This window comes from Pelophylax lessonae (assembly GCF_965119305.1).
Source record: "Pelophylax lessonae genome assembly, chromosome: 1".
Classification (NCBI taxonomy): domain Eukaryota; kingdom Metazoa; phylum Chordata; class Amphibia; order Anura; family Ranidae; genus Pelophylax; species Pelophylax lessonae.
In genome coordinates, this window is record NC_138768.1 from 123,300,583 (window position 1) to 123,320,120 (window position 19,538).

Genomic DNA, 19,538 nt, shown 5'->3' on the forward strand with positions numbered 1-19,538 from the left:
AGCTTCCAGAAAGCCAGGGGAGGGGCAGTGGCAGACAACCCAGCTGTCACTTACAAGGCCTCTTTAAATAGAATAAACCTATTCACAGGCAGAGCAGACTTTGAAATAATAGCCATTTACACTGGAGGGACGCGCAGACTGTAGTATGTTCAGGGGATTTTCAAGTTTCTACTTTGGCAGGTCCCCCGCCTCCGCAACCGCCCTGTAACAGGTGGAATGCCCCCCACTTCCCAAGGCATACCTCTGTGCCAGCTCCTCTACTTCTTCAGAGTTGAGGACAGCCTCAGAAGAAGTGTCATCCTCCAGGCAGATGGAGACTTCTGAAGCTTTGTCACACTCAGGAGGACATAGACTTTCCATTCTTCCAGTATTTCACTTTTTATGGGGTCTTGTGGTGTTCCCCTAGATCAGTCCTCCCCTGAGCTCCCCGGAGAAACTGGTGTCATTGCAGCAACGGGTGCAGCCAGTGGCTTCTATTCCCCTGACTAAGGGGAGTCTTAAAATAGCCCAGGAGAGCAAACAGCTTCAACCACACATGCTTTCTTTCAGCACCCATACATCCTTGTGCTGGGTCCTAGGGCCAGATTTGTTTAAGCCACTGCTCAGCATTGGCGTTTTCCAACTTTGTTATGGTGTCATCTACCCCTACATATAATTAGCAGAGGGTCCCTACACAAGTTTTTTGGCCCTTCAATGACAGTGTCTATACACAAAACATTATGCATGTGTGGCTGGATTCAGAAAATATAGAGAGTTTAGGAGATGGTGACGGAAGTTATGATTTCTTTTTTTTTTTTTTAAACATGAATTTTTATTAAAGGAATTTCCAGTATACAGAGGAACAACATGTTATTGAACATAATATACACAGGAAATCTACCTGAACATACAGATGTACATCCATGAAACAGATATATATATATAAACATAAACGACAGAAATGGAGGTCTGTGTACAACCTCACATAATGAACCTAGAGAGTAACCAAATACGATTAAATACCTGTGCTAGGGAGTAACCAAATACCATTAAATACCTGTGCTAGGCTGAGCTAAATGAAAAGGGCAATTCACCCAAGTCTGGAATTATCAGACATGACATAGCAATACCTGTCCCCCCTATTGGGAACATACTGCGGACAGGCATGCCCGGAGTTGCCACCGCCCACCCCCTCAGTCCAGACTCAATATACAAGGCATAGGGTAAACCTAGCAGTATCTACAAAATAAGTAAGTGAACAGACGCACCATAAGGTCAGCTCAACGTATCGCTAAATTATCCAGTGTCTGAGTAAGGCGCTAGGATGTACTTGGGGGGAGGGGAAGGAGGGGGAGGGGAAGGGGCACCAGATGACATATTAAACAAGGAGATGAAAATATTATGCTATAGTCCCGATGATAAACATTCCAACTTGTACTTAGTTAAAGCAAACACTCAGTCAACGTCAGGGGATACTGTAAGCCATTTGTGCCATTTTTTATGAAAGAAGGAGGCTTTATTTTCTTTATATGCCAACAGCTTCTCCATCGTATAGTGAAAGTTTACCCTATGCTTAATTTCCCCCATGGTCGGGGGGACGAGGTTCGCCGTCTCTTGGCCACCGCTATTCTAGTGGCGAAAGAAGGTGAACGACTACGGTTCTAACGTCCGTAAGGGAACTCATGTATACCAACACTGAGAAGAGCTAAAGCAGGGTACATAACAAATTTCTTCCCCATGATGGAGGAGATAAGGGAGGAAATATCCCTCCATAAAGGTTTAATAAAGGGGCAGTCCCAAAAAACATGAATAAGTTTCCCGTTACCATTACACTCTCTCCAACAAAGAGGAGATAAGGATTTGTCTATCATGTGTATTCTATGAGGTGTCATGTAATATCTATGTAGAATTTTCTGGGCATTGTCCCAATGATCAATGCAGGCGGAAGAAGTAGCGTTAGCTTGGAGCGCCGCCAGATATTGACTCTCAGGATATGAATGAGATAATTTGGCTTCCCATTTCCGCATAACTGGTGTTTTGCGAAACCCCGAGGGGTAGTTATACGTGGAGTAGAAAAGGGAGATGCCAAGTTATGATTTCTTTATAGTTCAATTAACATGAACCCAACTCTCCTTTCTCTTGTTTGGGGATCTATACAGTTTTCTTCCTCCAGCAGCACATTCTAGCATTCGTTTTTACCAAAATAATCATGACAAACGGGGCAGAGCTAAAATGGGTGTGCTTAGTGCAATCCTCATAAGTATCATGCTATACATAAAAAGTTCATGAAATCCATCAATACATATAATGAAAATAAAAATTAAAAAATGTATTAAAAAATTGATTAACCACATGATCAAAATTCCATTGATTGTGAAACCTCACAAAGTGCAATTCTTACATGATATGTGCAATAAATGAAGTGCAACATGCAAAAATACTTTTTACAAAGTTTCACAAAATCATGTGATTTTGATCACATGATTTATCCATTTTTTAACGGTGATATTTTGATTTTTAATTTTTATTTTCTTTATATGTTTTGATGGATTTCATGATTTTTTTTATATACAACATTAAATACTTAATGATGGAGCTAAGCACATTAGGGATTTAAAGAGACAGCGCATACATTTTAGATATGCTTGTGTCTGTATTGTTTCTTTGTATGGTTGACAAAGTGCAGATGGTTAGTTTACATTTTTGGACTAGTAATTGTCACCTTGCCGTTTTCTCTTGCCTCTTACCCATCATTGCCAAATGTCCATTTGTTCCTGGTACAAGGCTTTTTGACTCCTATTTACTTATTTTGACAATACCTAAACAGATAATACGGTATACTATCATTAAAAAATCGAAGGGAGAAAGGAGGTAATAAGTAATAATTTGGGTAAACTAAGGGTTATTAAGGGCTTGGGTGGTACAGTGGCTTATTGGCTGGCATTTATGCCTTGCAGCAATGGCACCCTTGGTTTGAATCTTGTCTGGAACACTATTTGTAAGAAGTTTGTATGTTCTGCTTGTGTTTGCGGGGGCTTCCTTGCACATTACAAAGAAAGGTAGGTTAATTGGTTAAGGAGGTTGCGGGTGGGGGGGCGAACTTCTGCTCGGATCGCCCTAGGCAATTCAAGCGGAAGTGAAGAAGGCACCTGTGAGAAATGGGTACCTGCCCCAGGAAAAGATATTAAACTTCTAATAGTCGTGGTTGAGGGGTGGGGCAAGGAGCAAAATAGCAGAACTTTCCTTTTTAGGTGAAATTCCGTTTTAAACTGATATCAAACTGATGCCATAAACACAAGCCCAGTGCCCATTGACAGAGGGATTTACCAGTACCTTCCTTCCCATATCTACAGTAAATGTTTATAGTTTAGCTTTGAAGGACGAAAGTAGGTAACAGGTAAGTACCCTATATTCTTTTCCCCAGTTTTCATAAATTTCTGAACACAGAAATTGAAAGTTCATTCAGCATCAGCTATTCATTTTACAGCTGAAATCCTTTCTGTGAAATATAAAGCAAAACAGTGTACAGTGAATCCAGAAAGTATTCACAGCGCTTCACTTTTTCTACATTTTGTTATGTTACAGCCTTATTCCAAAACGGATTACATTCATTATTATTCTCAACATTCCACAAACAATACCCCATAATGACAATGTGACAGAAGTTTGTTTGAAATCTTTGCAAATTTATTAAATATAAAAAACGAAAAAAATCACATGTTCATAAGTATTCACAGCGTTTGCCATGACACTCAAGATTCGGCTTAGGTGCATCCTGATTCCACTGATCATGTTTGAGATGTTTCTACAACTTTATTGGGGTCCCCCTGTGGTAATCTCAGTTGATTGGACATGTATGGAAAGGCACACACCTGTCTATATAAGGTCCCACAGTTAACAGGGCTTTTCAGTGCACAAACCAAGTCATGAAGCCCAAGGAATTGTCTGTAGACCTCCGAGACAGGATTATATGGAGGCACAGATCTGGGGAAAGGTACAGAAAAATTTCTGCAGCATTGAGCACAGTGGTCTCCATCACCCGTAAATGGGAGAAGTTTGGAACCACCAGGACTCTCGCTAGAGTGGGCCGCCCTGCCAAACTGAGTGATTGGGGGAGAAGGGCCTTAGTCAGGGAGATGACCAAGAACCCAATGGTCACTCTGACAGAGCTCCAGCGTTTCTCTATGGAGAGAGGAGAACCTTCCAGAAGAACAACCATCTCTGCAGCCCTCCACCAATTGGGCTTGTATGGTAGAGTGGTCAGACGGAAGCTACTCCTCAGTAAAAGGCACATGGCAGCCCACCTGGGGTTTGCCAAAAGACACCTGAAGGACTCGTAGACCATGAGAAACCAAATTCTCTGGTCTGATGAAACAAAGATTTAACTTTTTGGCCTGAATGGCAAGCATCATGTTTGGATGAAACCAGGCACCGCTCATCCCTACAGTGAAGCATGGCTGTGACAGCATCATGCTGTGGGGATGTTTTTCAGTGGCAGGAACTGGGAGACTAGTCAGGATTGAGGGAATGATGAATGCAGCAATGTACAGAGACATCCTTGATAAAAACCTGCTCCAGAGCCCACCTCAGACTGGGGCGAAGGTTCATCTTCTAACAGGACAACGACCCTAAGCACACGACCAAGATAACAAAAGAGTAGCTAAAGGACAACTCTGTGAATGTCCATGAGTTTCCCAGCCAGAGCCCACACTTGAACCCGATGGAATATCTCTGGAGAAATCTGAAAATGACTGTGTACCGCTCCCCATCCAACCTGATGGAGCTTGAGAGGTCTTGCAAAGAAGAATGGGAGAAACTGCTAAAAAATAGGTGTGCCAAGCTTGTAGCATCATACTGAAAAAGACTTAGGCTGTATTTGGTGCCAAAGATGCTACAACAAAGTATTGGGCAAAGGCTGTGAATACTTATGTACAAGTGATATTTTCGTTTTTTAATTTTAATAAATTTACAAAGATTTCAAACAAACTTCTTTCACATTGTCATTATGGGTTATTTTTTGTAGAATGTTGAGGAAAATTATGAATTTAATACATTTTGGAATAAATCTGTAACATAACAAAATGTGGAAAAAGTGAAGTGCTGTGAATACTTTCTGGATTGACTGTACTTAGATAATGCTAGGTGTCCCAGTTTTTCCTGCTTATCTTTATGGGACAGCATGGAGGGCTTCCAATGCAAAGTGCCGGGTCACACTTGTGCGATGCGGGAAGGCTGCGAATTCGCAGCCTGTTCCTGCATCGCAAACGCACATCTGGCAGTTCACACTGCCATATGCGATACGCAGGGGGTGTCAATTAAATGTTAACGACACCCCCAGTTTGATCGCATATCGCAGTGCGATCTGGCAGTTCGCACAGGATCGGATCGCACAAGTGTGAACCACTGTGTGATCCGATCCTGATGCGGCTGAAAAAAAGGGTCATGTGCGACTTTTGAGTGGGTGCAGTGCGAATTTAGCCATACAAAGTGTATGGCTAAACTCGCACCGCACAGCCGATCGCATGTAATGAAGGAGCCGTGCGCTCCGATATTACATGCGATCGCCGCACACGCTATAGCGTGAACCGGCACTAAAGGTACTCAAAGACATGCTGTTTTGAGAGGGGTAACATGACAATCAGTCTGTGATTACTGCCAGCTAGCTGCTGTCAGGGAAGACACGCTATTTGACAGGTTAAAAAAAACTGTCCTGAATGCTGTTGTTGCCCAAGCAGATATCCTCCCTCCTGCAAGACTTCATCCTCCCTTCCCCTCCAATGGAAAAAAAAACTTCCCTCTCTTCCTGTCCTGCTGACAGCTGTTTCATGAGACAGCAATTAGGGTTAGGCTAATCATACACACTTCAATTCATTTTGTTCAGCCCACCAAACATCATGGATGGAGGGATCTCCCCTTCCAGCTATTGTATCATGACACCTGTGGCTGTCAGAAAACCCAAACTGACTGCATATGATAGGAAGCAATCACTGTTCAACCAACAATTTTCATCCAACTCCTTCAATTTTTTAACTAAAGCTTGTTGAGCTGGGTGGTGCCAACAGGGCCACCCACAGCTTGAATTTTGGCCGGTTCAGCAGGAATTGGCCAGGCTGTGTATAGCTAGCATTAGTCTCAGAAAGCAGCACAAACAGAAATACAAACTCTTTATTGAGACAGAGTAGGAGAAGACTAGAACCCCATCAGCTTTTTGTTGCTGTTTTCCTCACTACCTGTATATGGGTATTGTCACCTGGACAAGAGGGAAAACTTCTCCACTCTAAATGTGCCCTGGGAAGCAGTAAAACTTAACTGGGGTTCTTTTAACCCATCCTTACTCTTCCCAAAAAGAAAAAAGTTTGCCTTGATATACACCTAAAGTGGAAGAAAAGCCTAACTATAACTATCCTTTAAAATGTCCATCCCCCCTACCCCCCCCCCCCCCCGCCTATCCTGCCTAACCTGTATGAAAAAGATCTGTGTGCTTATTTTTCTTTTTTAATTGCTCCGGTCCAGACATGTGATCCCACAGCTCCGGTTCCTTGTGTCAGTAAGCAGCTGCTGCAGGGGAGAGGAGAAAGCACCGACAGTGGCTGGGCCACGAAAGCCCATGAGCTGCAGAATCACATGCCTAGGCCAGAATGAATGGAAAATAAAATTACACCAATATTTTCTATACAGGTTAAGGCAGGATAGGCGGGAGTTGGGGGGAAAAGAATATTTTTAAGAATAGTAATCATTAGGGTTTTCTTCCATTTTAAGAATTATGCATATATAGGTGCATCTCATAAAATTAGAAAATCATCAAAGTGTATTTAATTCAGTAATTCAATTTAAAAAGTGAAACTCATAAATTTTATATATAGATGCGTTACACACAGTGAAACATTTCAAGCATTTCTTTCTTTTAATTTTGATGATTTTGGCTTACAGCTAGTGAAAACCCAAAATTCAGTATCTCAGAGAATTAAAATATTACATAAAACCAATAATAAAAATAATTTTTAATACAGAAATGTTGGCTTACAGAAAAGTTTGTCTATGTACAATATAGTATGCACTCAAAACTTGGTTGGGCTCCTTTTGCATGAATTACTGCATCAATATGGCGTGGCATGGAGGCGATCATCCTGTGGCACTGCTGAGGTGTTATGGAAGCCCAGGTTACTTTGATAGCCGCCTTCAGCCCGTCTGCATTATTAGGTCTGGTGTCTATCATCTTCCTCTTGAGAATACCCCACAGATTCTCTATGGGGTTTAGGTCAGGAGAGTTTTCTGGCCAATCAAGCACAGTGATACCATAATCATTAAACCAGGTATTGGAGAGCCAACAGATGACATGGCTCTCCAAATTATCACGGACTGTGGAAAATGTCACCTTATTCCCCCTGCCTGTACACCATTGTGTGTTCTTTGTTTTTACTTTTTCTCCTGAATAAACTTAATTGCATCGTCTATGGGAGTGCGCCCATCCTTCGTGTTTATCTATGTGGAAAAGTTTGCATATTTGGAAATCAAGGTCCCAGGAGTCTGGTGGAAGGGTGGAGAGGCACAGAATGGAGAGGCACAGAATCCAAGTTGCATGAGGTCTAGTGTGAAGTTTCCACAGTCAGAGATGATTTGGGGAGCCATGTCATCTGCTGGTGTTGGTCCACTGTGTTTTATCAAGTCCAAAGTCAGCGCAGCCTTCTACCAGGAAATTCTAGAGCACTTCATGCTTCCCTCTGCTGACCAGCTTTATGGAGATGCTGATTTCATTTTCCAGCTGGACTTGGCTCCTGCCCACACTGCAATAAGTATCAATACCTGGTTTAATGATCATGGTATCTTTGTGCTTGATTGGCCAGAAAACTCACCTGACCTAAACCCCATAGAGAATCTGTGGGGTATTGTCAAGAGAAAGATGAGAGACACCAGACCCAACAAGGCAGATGAGCTGAAGCCTGCTATCAAAGCAACCTGGGCTTCCATAACACCTCAGCAGTGCCACAGGCTGGTCGCCTCCATGCCACGCCGCATTGATGCAGTAATTTATTCAAAAGGAGCCCGACCAAGTATTGAGTGCATACTATACTGTACATGGACATACTTTTCAGTAATCCAACATTTCTGTATTAAAAATCCTTTTTTTTAGTTGGTCTTATTTTATATTCTAATTTTCTGAGATACTGAATTTTGGGTTTTCACTAGTTGTAATCCATAATCATCAAAAATAAAAGAAAGAAATGCTTGAAATATATCACTCTGCCAGCAGTCAAGCAGTCAAGCCAACAGTCTTCCCCATGATTGTGTAATCTACTGAATCGGACTGAGGAACCATTTAAAGGCTCTGTGTGTAAAGTAGGGTACACACTAGTAGAAAATCTGCCGAAAATTCCCGTCCGAAGTAAAATCGTCCGATTTTCGCCTAGTGTGTACACAACTTTCAGCAGCCGATGCCGACATTTTCAACGAAAAATGGGGCAAACACCAAAATTTTTTTCGCCCGTCCCCAGACGACCGATTTTCGTTTAATGTGTATGCAGTACGTCCGTGAAAAATCGGATACGAAAGACCGCGCAGGATCTGAAGTTGCTGACAACCCGGAAGTCTAGGAACAAATGTGCCAAAAAAAAAGGAAAATCGGACGAGAAATTTCGTGAACATTTATGCACTGTCAACTAAAAACGGTAATGAACGCTGAGAAGAGAAAAATCGGAGGATATTTCGTCCGGTTTTCGTCAAGTGTGTACGGCGCTTAAGGCTGGCCATACATGTTCAATTTTCTTGTACAATTTTCCTTCAGATTTACCTTAAACTATGTAGTGCAAGGGCCTGCCTAATTGGATACAATTGAAAGTTGTTTAGTTTTGACCTCATATTATATGGTTTTTGGTAAATCTAAAGGAAAATTCTGCAAGATCATTGAACATGTATGGCCAGCCTAACGCATCTATATAAAATATATGAGTTTCACTTTTTGAATTCAGTTATTGAAATAAATTAACTTTTTGATGATATTCTAATTTTATGAGATGCACCTGTATGTTAAGAATATATTTTGGTTTATTAATTTTTGGATAATGTTTTAAATGTATTGCTAACCTTTCAAATAAGCACTGTGCTTCTTTTCAAAAGTATGCTAAACATGTATTGACCTCCACCTCCCAAAGGCTCCATACCATGATTTCTTTAGTGGTAACAAAAGGCATACACGAAATACACACACACACACACAAAAAAAAAAAAAAGATTACGGCTTTAGGATTACAAATTGCATAAAACACCTTAAGTAATGCATAGGAATAAAAAAGATAAATGTTACAGATTGAATAAATGGATGGATGAGATGAAGGATGGAGGAAGGATAGAACGAAGAGAAAAAATATATACAGAGAGATAGGGAGAGGAAAATAAATAAAGACCTATAAATAGAGAGACAGAGAACAGGGGGATAGGTAGGATAGGATAGGATAAATAGGATAGGATAGATAGGATAGATAGGATAGATAGGATAGGATAGGATAGGATAGGATAGGATACGATAAATAGGATAGATAGGATAGGATAGGATAGGATAGATAGGATAGGATAGATAGGATAGGATAGGATAGGATAGATAGGATAGGATAGATAGGATAGGATAGGATAGGATAGATAGGATAGGATAGGATAGGATAGGATAGGATAGGATAGGATAAATAGGATAGATAGGATAGATAGGATAGGATAGGATAGATAGGATAGGATAGGATAGGATAGATAGGATAGATAGGATAGGATAGGATAGATAGGATAGGATAGATAGGATAGGATAGATAGGATAGGATAGATAGGATAGATAGGATAGATAAGATGGAGATAGATAGGATAGATAGGATAGGATAGATAGGATAGATAGGATAGGATAAATAGGATAGGATAGGATAGATAGGATAGATAGGATAGGATAGATAGGATAGATAGGATAGGATAGATAGGATAGGATAGATAGGATAGGATAAATAGGATAGGATAGGATAGGATAGATAGGATAGATAAGATGGAGATAGATAGGATAGGATAGATAAGATGGAGCTAGATAGGATAGATAGGATAGGATAGATAGGATAGGATAGGATAGGATAGATAAGATGGAGATAGATAGATATCTGAAAAGTTTTAAAACAACATAACTTTTATACTCACTAGCATCCCCGGCAATGGGAAGGCTCACTGCCTATCTTCACTCTTTTCTGCTCTCTTGCTTGCAATGGAATACAACACTGGAAACTGAGAGTGTATAATGTTATGTAGTCTGGTGTTGGACATGGGGATACCCCTAGTGGAGGAGGAGAGAGAGATTCTTTTATAGGGCCAGCATAGCTTAAATGAACAGTTCAGAGAACAATTGCACACAGATGAAATCATTGTCAAACAATTTCTCAGAACACACAGCTGGTATTGGCCCTGATTTACTAAAGGTAAATAGAAAGTGCAGTTGCTCCGGGGCTAAGTAAATGAGGTAATGCTTCACTTCGCAAAGAATACTCACTCACGGGCAAGGATAATTTAAAAAACAGCATTTTGCTTGCACATGATTGGATAATAGAAGTTAGCAGAGCTTCTGCTCATTTACTAAGTTCAGGCGCAACTGCTCTTGCACAGTGCACAATCTATTTGCCTTTAGTAAATCAACCAGGGGCAGCCCGTCCATTGGGGGCGCAGGGGTGCTGCCCCCCCTTATCCATGCATCCGACTCCCTAATCTACATGCAGGGCGCTGGACGCAAGGATTCCAATGGGTTTTTTTTTTTTTTTTTTTAAGCACGTGATTAGAGCCAGAGGCTCTAATAGGCTTCAAAAAAGGGTGGGCTTGGGGCGCAGAGCACTGCCCTCCGAGTCCACCCACTTGTGTAACAATAGCAAATTAATATTTGCTATTATCACACTGGTTTTTACTCCCAGCCAATCAGGAAACGGGTCCTGAGACCCATTTCCCAATTGGGCGAAAGGAGAAGCCGTGCCATTGGAGACGCAGGAGACTGAGGGAAGACGAAGAAGCCGCCGTCGCTGCTGCTGCCTGCCCTCCCTCCACATGTCCAGGCAGGGTGAGTGAGCCAGCAACCGGGGGAAGGGGGTTGTCTAGATGTTCCTCTGTAGGAAAGGAAAGCATCTATTCAAAATTTCCTTACAATGTCCTCAAGACTCAAGCCCATTGCTTCTTAGAAAGTATGGTGTGCGGGCTGGTGTGGTCCGGGGGGGGGGGGGGGGGTGCATGGTGTGGTATGTCTGCCGCCCCCCGACCCATGGAGCACCAGCCGCCACTGAAATCAACCCCATTGTGTCTTTGTTTTTGTACTCTTGGGCTTCACTGCAAAAAGAGATAAATTGGAAGTAAACTTCATTGTTTGTACCTATAGGTAAGCCTATAATAAGGTATGCAGCCAATGACATCATCAGCGCATGCGTTCTGAAGGAACGTGCCGTGACTGGCTTCTCCGGCGCGCTTGCATGAGAGTGACGACACGTGGCTCTGGCCAGTCACACAGCCGGAGTCCACAGACCCAGAAGGAAGACGGGTGAAGATGGTTGCGGCCTTCAGCGGTGACAACGAGGGCTTCCTTTGCAGGTAAGTTTCACGTATTGTGCTAGCAATAGAGGCTCCTTCAGTTCACGCTGCTCACAGGGGGGCCGGAAGAAGGTGAGTGCCTATGCAGCCTCCCTGTGTGCTGGATAGGAGAAGCAGCCGGTGTAGCTGCATAAAGAGGAACTGATCTTTCCACATTCCTCCTGCGCCCGCTGAATGCTTGATTTTCCTCCTCTCCCTCCTGCAGGCATTCAGCGGGCGCAGGAGGAATATTGAAAGATCAATTCCTTTTTATGCAGCTGCCCCACCGCCCCTCCGATCCAAATTCTTTTGCTGGCCCCCCAGTGCTATCCAGCCCTCCCTTTCCAGCCCCCCCCCCAGTGCTCCTTAGCCTCCCTCCTCCCAGTTCTCTTCAGCTCCGCACAGTGCTTTCCAGCTCCCCCCTATGCTCTCTGGCTCCCCTAGTGCTCTCCACACCCCTGTGCATCCTGGCTCCCTCCCTCAGTGATCTCCAGTCCCCCCCAGTGCTCTCCAGTCCCCCCTCCCCTGGTGCCCTCCATCCCCCTGGTTTTCCCTGCCCCCCCAGTGCATTCCACCCCCCGCACTTCTCTGCAGTGCTCTCTGCACTCTAAGGCCCCCCTAGTGCTCTTCTATCTCTCTTGTATCATGTCCACAGTCTCTGACCATCTCTTGTATCATGTCAGTCTCTGACCATCTCTTGTATCATGTCCGCAGTCTATGACCATCTCTTGTATAACATCCGCAGTCTCTGACCATCTCTTTTATAACGTCCACAGTCTCTGACCATCTCTTGTATCACGTCCATAGTCTCTGATCATCTCTTGTATCATGTCCGCAGTTTATGACCATCTCTGGTATCATGACCTCAGTCTCTGACTATCTCCTGTATCATGTCTGCAGTCTCTGACTATCTCCTGTATCATGTCTGTAGTCTCTGACTATCTCCTGTATCATGTCTGCATTCTCTGACCATCTCTTGTATCATGTCCTCAGTCTCTGACCATTTCCTGTGTTATGTCCTTAGTCTTTGACCATCTCTTGTATCACGTCTGTAGTCTCTGACCAGCTCTTATATCATGTCCGCAGTCTCTGACCATCTCTTGTATCATGTTTGCAGTCTCTGACTATCTCTTGTTTAATGTCCTAAGTCTCTGACCATCTCTTGTATCATGTCTGCAGTCTCTGTCCATCTCTTGTATCATGTCCTCAGTCGCTGACCATCTCCTGTATCATGTCCTCAGTCTCTGACCATCTATTGTATCATGTCCTCAGTCTCTGACCATCTCATGTATCATGTCTGCAGTCTGACCATCTCTTCTATCATGTCTGCAGTCTGCGGGGGGGGGGGGGGGGGGGCAGACTGCAAGGGACATTGTGATGGGGGTTGTGAAATATGTGCAATAAATATTCTTGATAACATTACAAATTGTTGTGGGTGTATTTTCTTTTTAAAGTTTGGGGGGGGGGGGGGCAGAAATAGGATCCGCCCCAGGTTCCAACAAGTGCTCTAGGTACGCCACTGTTTGCAATCAAAGCTTTTCAGTTTATTATTTTTATATAATTTGATAGAGTAAGCAGATTTTCCTACTTCACAATTATAGCATATTCTGTGTAGATCCTAGACATAAAATTCTATTGAATTCTATTTTCGTATCATACCTTAAAACATATGAGCAGCAGTTTTATTCAAGAGTCTCCTCTGTACAAACAATCAGTTGGGAATAAAGCAGGGCAGTTTCCTGTGTACCGCCAGTACAGAAAATTTCTAAAAATACTTTATTAAACATGGACCTTGTTTGACAAAAGGGGTTAAAGTATAACTGAAATCAATACTTTTTTTTTAGTTTTGGATAGAGTAGAGAGAGATTAGAACATTGCTCAGGTTTTTATTGTTGGTTGTGTCCCCATTAAGTACATTCACTCTCTCTATTTGTCCTGGTAACTGTTAGCAATGAAAGTGAAAGAATCAAATTTGAAATGGTCCTCAGAACAGGAATAGAGGAGACACACTATATTGTCAAAAGTATTGGGACACCTGCCTTTATACGCACATGAACTTTATTGGCTTCCCAGTCTTAGGCCGTAGGGTTCATTATTGAGTTGGCCCAACCTTTGCAGCTATAACAGCTTCAACTCTTCTGGGAAGGCTGTCCACAAGGTTTAGGAGTGTGTCTATAGGAATGTTTGACCGTTCTTCTGGAAGCGCATTTGTGAGGTCAGGCACTGATGTCGGATGAGAAGTCCTGGCTCACAATCTCCAATCTAATTTTTCCCAAAGGTGTTCTATTGGGTTGAGGTCAGGACTCTGTGCAGGCCAGTCATGTTCCTCCACCCCAAACTCACTCATCTATGTCTTTATAGACCTTGTGTGGACTCCTGGAGATACTAATTCTGGTGACTACCAGGGATTTCCCTCACTTTGGAGGGATTGTATCCCACTTCCTAATGTGGATATGGAACCAGAAGTGAAGGAAAATCTCCCTAATATACACAAATGGTAAAAGAAAAAGGGTTATAACGAGGCACGCATCGTTACCTGTTTTGTAAGAGCGAGTATGAGTACTGATACTTGTGCTCAAGTACTCAACGATATCAATTACTGATACCGTGCGGTGCACTTTGAACCCATACAAAATGAATGGGCTCAAATCACACTGCAAAGAATCGCATGTGATTTTAACAGGAATACGGTGCAATTCCTGTCCGAATCACATGAGGTTTCCTCCACCGCTCCTGTGTGAATCTAGGCTGAAGTCACTATGACAAGCCTGGGTTCACACAGGAGCAGTGCGGGAAACTGCATGGGATTCAAACAGGAATTGCACCACATTCCTGTTCAAATCACATGCAATTCTTTGCAGTGCAATTTGAACCCATTCATTTTTTATGGGCTCAAATTGCACCATATAGGGGGAAAGTTTCCGCGCTGTTGGAGGAAATTAAGTAAATAAATGACTGCAGCCTACCTCAAAAATATAGATAACTATATTTAGTGAATGTGGGGAAAAGGGAGGTAAAATGGCGCTGTCAGGCTAATAAATAGGAAATATAAATATATCTTAAAGTGCACTGGTGATAAAGTGAATAAAAATCAAGGCATATAAAACTTCATATGGTGAATCCTTAAAAAGTGTAAATATGTTTAAAGAATTTAATAAAAAATATGTATATATATATAATATCGTGATAAATGAATAAGAAAATTAAGATATAAGTAATAAATTATTGAAAATCAATTCAGTGTGTGATCTTAAAGGTGTATGTATGACTACATAAACAATACATTAAATAAATAAAGTGATGTTTTAAATATCCTCCATAAATAATTAAGGTGCTAATTAATCAGATATATATTGTGCTAGTGGGCCAAACAATAAATAGCTTTGTATAAATCTGTACACAATCAATTCATAAATAGTGTCCCAGCAATTTAAATAACATAAATAAATAAATAAATGTAAAGAGAATATATAGAAAAATTGTCCATATAAATAGCCAAATATTAAATGGTGCTGCAAATATAATTGAGTCCCAAGAAGGGAGATGAAGCAGGGATTTTAACAGGATAAAATGGATTACAGGACTTCCAGACTGATGGGGGTGCTCAATACAGGAATCAGTGCTCCCCTCCTATTACTCCCGCACTCACCAGATGGTGGTACCCCCACAGGGGTAATCAGCGTTTGGGGTGACTCTCAAAGGTCCCTCCGAAGGCTGGCTAGTAATCCACTTAATCCCGACTTCATATGCCGTATTTTTCTCCAGGGGAAAATTGATGAGAAATCCCTCCTCTTAAAGTACTCCAATATATTTGAGAGATCCGGATGAGGAAAGAAAAAGGGGCTCCAATAGTGAAGTATTGCAAAAAATAGGTGCTTTATTCATATAAATTTACAATACTCACATTTATTAACAGAAAAACGGTGCATGTATGTCCTAGGGACCGCAACACCCTCGTGTAGCGGTAGTTCCGGGACGCGGTGCGTTCCACCGGCCGGATGTGCGTCTCAGTCAACAGGAAGCGGAACTGACGTAACCACGCTCTCTCTAGGCAGTTTTTAGTTAGAGCAGTGGTTCCAGCGAATGAGCCCCTATCCACGCCCACACTCTCCCTCCTATGGGAGGAAGGTTACCTCAGAAGGGGGGCTATTTAATGGTCCGCCCGAGCCCTCACAGCTCAATCTCTTCAAAAATCCTCATCCTCACCTGTTTTTCTTCTTCTTCTTGCGTGTGGTGGTCTTCGGGAGCATCTGGGCAGTTATGAGTCTCCTTAGGCAGCTTATCGAGAGGGCAGGAGAGGAGGGAGGCGATGCCTGGATCCGTAGGTGCCTTGAGTTGCCGCGGGACCCGGGTTCCGGAGGTTCGGCTGCATCTACATCAGCAGCGGCGGCGGCGGAGGAAGTGATGCTGCCACCCGGGAGGTCAGAGGCTTCAGTCATAGGTCACGCTGCCGCGTCATGTCCGCCGGGAGACTCGTTCGGTCACCGGACCTCTGACGTCGGCTATGACTCCGGAAGAGGAAGAAGTTCCGGGGCGGTCGGGCCCCCGACGAAGAGGCGGAGAAGACCGAGGAGAAGATTTTCCCCTTCATCTGGACGGCGCTCGGCGGACGGAAGATTCGGAAGAGCGGAGGAGGATGGACCGGACGAGGATGCGGGCGTCAGGAGTCGGAGCTCGTTGGCGGGCTTCATGCCGCCCCCCTTGTCGGCATCGGGACCCCAGACTGGCGGATGGGCGCCGGCTGTCCAGCAGAGCGCAGCTTCTCCCCAGGTCGGAGGATGTCTTCCCAGCACGGTGATGCAGGAGCATCATGCAGCGGGACCAGAGCAGGAGGATCCCAGCCCCCATGGCCATCAGCCCACGCAGGGTGGTGAGTTTATTGTACTGTCTGATTCTGTCATTTTTGATCTGTTTAAAAAATGTGTACAAAGTGTACAGGTTCAGAAGCCTGTAGAGGTTACTCCAGCCGTTTGTGACGTCTGGCTGCCACCTAGTGGCGCTACTAGGGACAACAGTGTATTTTCTGTAGCTCAGAGCCAGAACCTGCCCGAAAGTTTTCTGAAGGAATCAATTCCGTGTGAGGTCTCCCCTTTGGGCTTCCACCTACCTGATGCCTTAAAAGAAAAGATCTGGCAGGGTGTATACGTTGATCTTTTGTCATTGCTACCCTCCTCTAGGGAGTTCATGACAAAAGTGGATAGGAAGGAAGAGGAGGACAGAAAGAGATTTGTGCCTAAAACCATATTTAATTGGTTGCAGGCATTCTGCATATACTCCTCTGTCCTTTGTGAGAAGTTCCCTGCTAAAAGCGTTGGATTATTTCACCATATAGAAATAATCCTAGAGGCTTATAAAAGCTTTGGAGGAGTAGCGTGGTTTAACTACGACATGGCTTTCAGGCAGAAAATGGCAGTGCACCCTAGTCTTAAATGGGGTACTAAAGATGTGGGTTTGTGGCTTGATTTATTTGTGCCACAAAGGCCGCCCTTTCAGCCTAGGGTGCCTTCCGTCCCTCCCCAGCAGGTGGCAGGTACCCCAGCCTATAAGCGGGGGATATGTTTCAGTTTTAACGACTCGCAGTGTCGATGGCCGGGTACGTGTAAATACCGGCACGAGTGTGCATTTTGGGCTGGAGCACATCCAGTCGCAAAGTGCTTTAGGAGAATGGCCGGGGCCCAGCAGGGAAGTTTTCCAAAAGGCCCCAACGCCGGTGAAAGTGTCAGAACTGCTCCCGTGGTTACGGGTGTACACAGACCGGTGGAAGGCGGAGCTACTAACTGACGGTTTCAAGTTTGGCTTTCGCCTTCCGCGTTTTTCTGGGTTAGGTTGTACAATTGTTCAGAATTTAAAGTCGGTTACTAACATGTCTGATGTTGTTCAGGAAAAGATAAATAAAGAAATCTCTGAAGGTCGGTTTGTGGGTCCTTTCTCTTACCCCCCCTTTAGGAATTTCAGAATATCTCCCATTGGGATTGTCCAAAAGAAGGAGCCGAATTCTTTTAGACTAATACATCACCTCTCTTATCCCAGGGGTGCTTCCTTGAATGAGGAGATTGATGCTGATGATGCGTCTGTTTCATATGCAACATTTGAGGACGCGCTGGTGATTATTAAAACTTTAGGTAAAGGTGCATTGCTTGCAAAAGCGGACATTAAGTCCGCTTTTCGGCTGTTGCCCCTGCATCCATCCTGCTTTAATTCTTTGGGTATATTTTTTGAAGACAAATTTTATTTTGACAGGTGCCTGCCCATGGGCTGTTCCCTGTCATGCTACTACTTCGAGTGCTTTTCAACTTTTTTGGAATGGGTGCTACAACAGGTGACGGGGTCATCCAAGGTGATGCATTATCTGGATGATTTCCTGTTTATGGGGACGGTTGGTACATCCGACTGTGAATTTCTTCTTAGAACCTTTTGCATGCTCTGCAAGTCGTTTGGGGTTCCTTTAGAGTCTGAAAAAACTGTTTGGCCATGCACATGTTTAGAATTATTAGGAATCACCATCGATACGGTCCAGATGGAGTTCAGATTGCCGGCTGACAAGATACGAAAATTAAGAGGTATGTTAATTTTAGTCATCAGGAAAAAGAAAGTTTGCCTCAAAGAGATGCAGTCCTTATTGGGGTTGTTGGCCTTTGCCTCACAGGTAATCCCTGTGGGCAAGGCCTTCTCTAGAAGGTTGTATCTCGCTGTTTCTGGTCTGAAGTCCCCCTCGGCCCATGTCAGAGTGTCACATGAGATGAGGGCAGACTTAATGGTTTGGCTTCAGTTCTTACTGCATTTCAATGGTAAAGCAGTTTGGCAATCAGATTTTGTCCTGGACAAGGATTTCCTTCTTCGCACTGACGCTGCGGGTTCAGTTGGTTTCGCTGCCATCTGGCGTACGCACTGGTGCGCGGAGCGTTGGTGCGAACGGTGGAAGCGTTTAAAACTTGTTAAAAATGTGGTATTACTGGAACTGTTTCCTATCGTGGTGGCCCTGGAGCTATGGGGAAAATTTTTTAGTAATCATCGGATTTTGGTAAGGACAGACAATAAGGGCGTTTTATACGCAATTAATTGTCTGACCTCGAGATCTCCGCCGGTCATTGCGTTGCTGAGGCATCTGGTTTTTAAATGCTTAACCTTTAATATCTGGATTAAGGCATCGTATGTCCCAGGTAAGGACAATGATCTGGCGGACTCTCTGTCTCGCTTTCAGGTGCAAAAGTTTTTTCAGCTGCTCCCAGACGCGGACCTCGTGGGTACCCCATGCCCGGCTCACCTCTGGGACCTGGTCTAGAGTTGGTGACGGAGTGTGTAGAGAAGTCCTTGGCGCATAGTTCTTGGTCGGGTTACCAATCAGCCTTTACTATGTGGCTAGATTTCCTGGATGCGGTGAACAGCCCTCATGCTGCTTTTTCTGAGGAGCTGGTTCTTCTTTTCCTAAATTCATTATTTAGAAAAAAGTATTCCTGGGCTCATATTGGAAAAATTTTAGCAGGAGTGTCGTTTTTTGTTAGGTTGCAGGGCCTCCCGGCCTGCTCCTCGTTTTTTTCGGTACGCCAGGCGATGAAGGGTTACAAGAAATCCAATTCATTTGCGGATCAAAGACGTCCTATCACTTTAGACATTTTAATCAAACTTTGTGATGCTTTGTCCGGGGTATGCTACTCAACCCACGAAGTTTCGTTATTCAAGGCTGCTTTTTCATTACTATTTTTTGCCGCCTTGCGAATATCTGAACTTATACCAGTACCCGCTGTTCGAGGTTCTGGTTTAAGATTAGAGGACGTTCATTGCTATATTGACAGGTTGAGCATATTTTTGCGCAAATCAAAAACGGATCAAGCAGGCGTCGGGCATTGGTGTCATTTAAATAGGTTTCAAGGTTCCCCTGTGTGCCCAGTTTTCCTAGTCTCAGAATTTTTGAATATTAGACCTCCTCATACCGGTATGTTTCTAGTTCATGGGGATGGTAAAGTCCTTACTAAGTTTCAGTTCAATGCTGTGCT

General features: G+C 43.6%; 1 protein-coding gene across 1 annotated transcript in view; it reads right to left on the bottom strand.

Moving 5' to 3' along the window:
• Positions 1-474, bottom strand: part of CMYA5 (cardiomyopathy associated 5) — a 125,856-nt gene extending 125,382 nt beyond the window's left edge. The window contains exon 1 of the mRNA XM_082268514.1: positions 242-474. Within this exon, the coding sequence (XP_082124640.1) occupies positions 242-360 (119 nt within the window). The 5' untranslated portion in view covers positions 361-474. The remainder of the gene's footprint in view (positions 1-241) is intronic.
• Between the last annotated feature and the right edge of the window lie 19,064 nt (positions 475-19,538).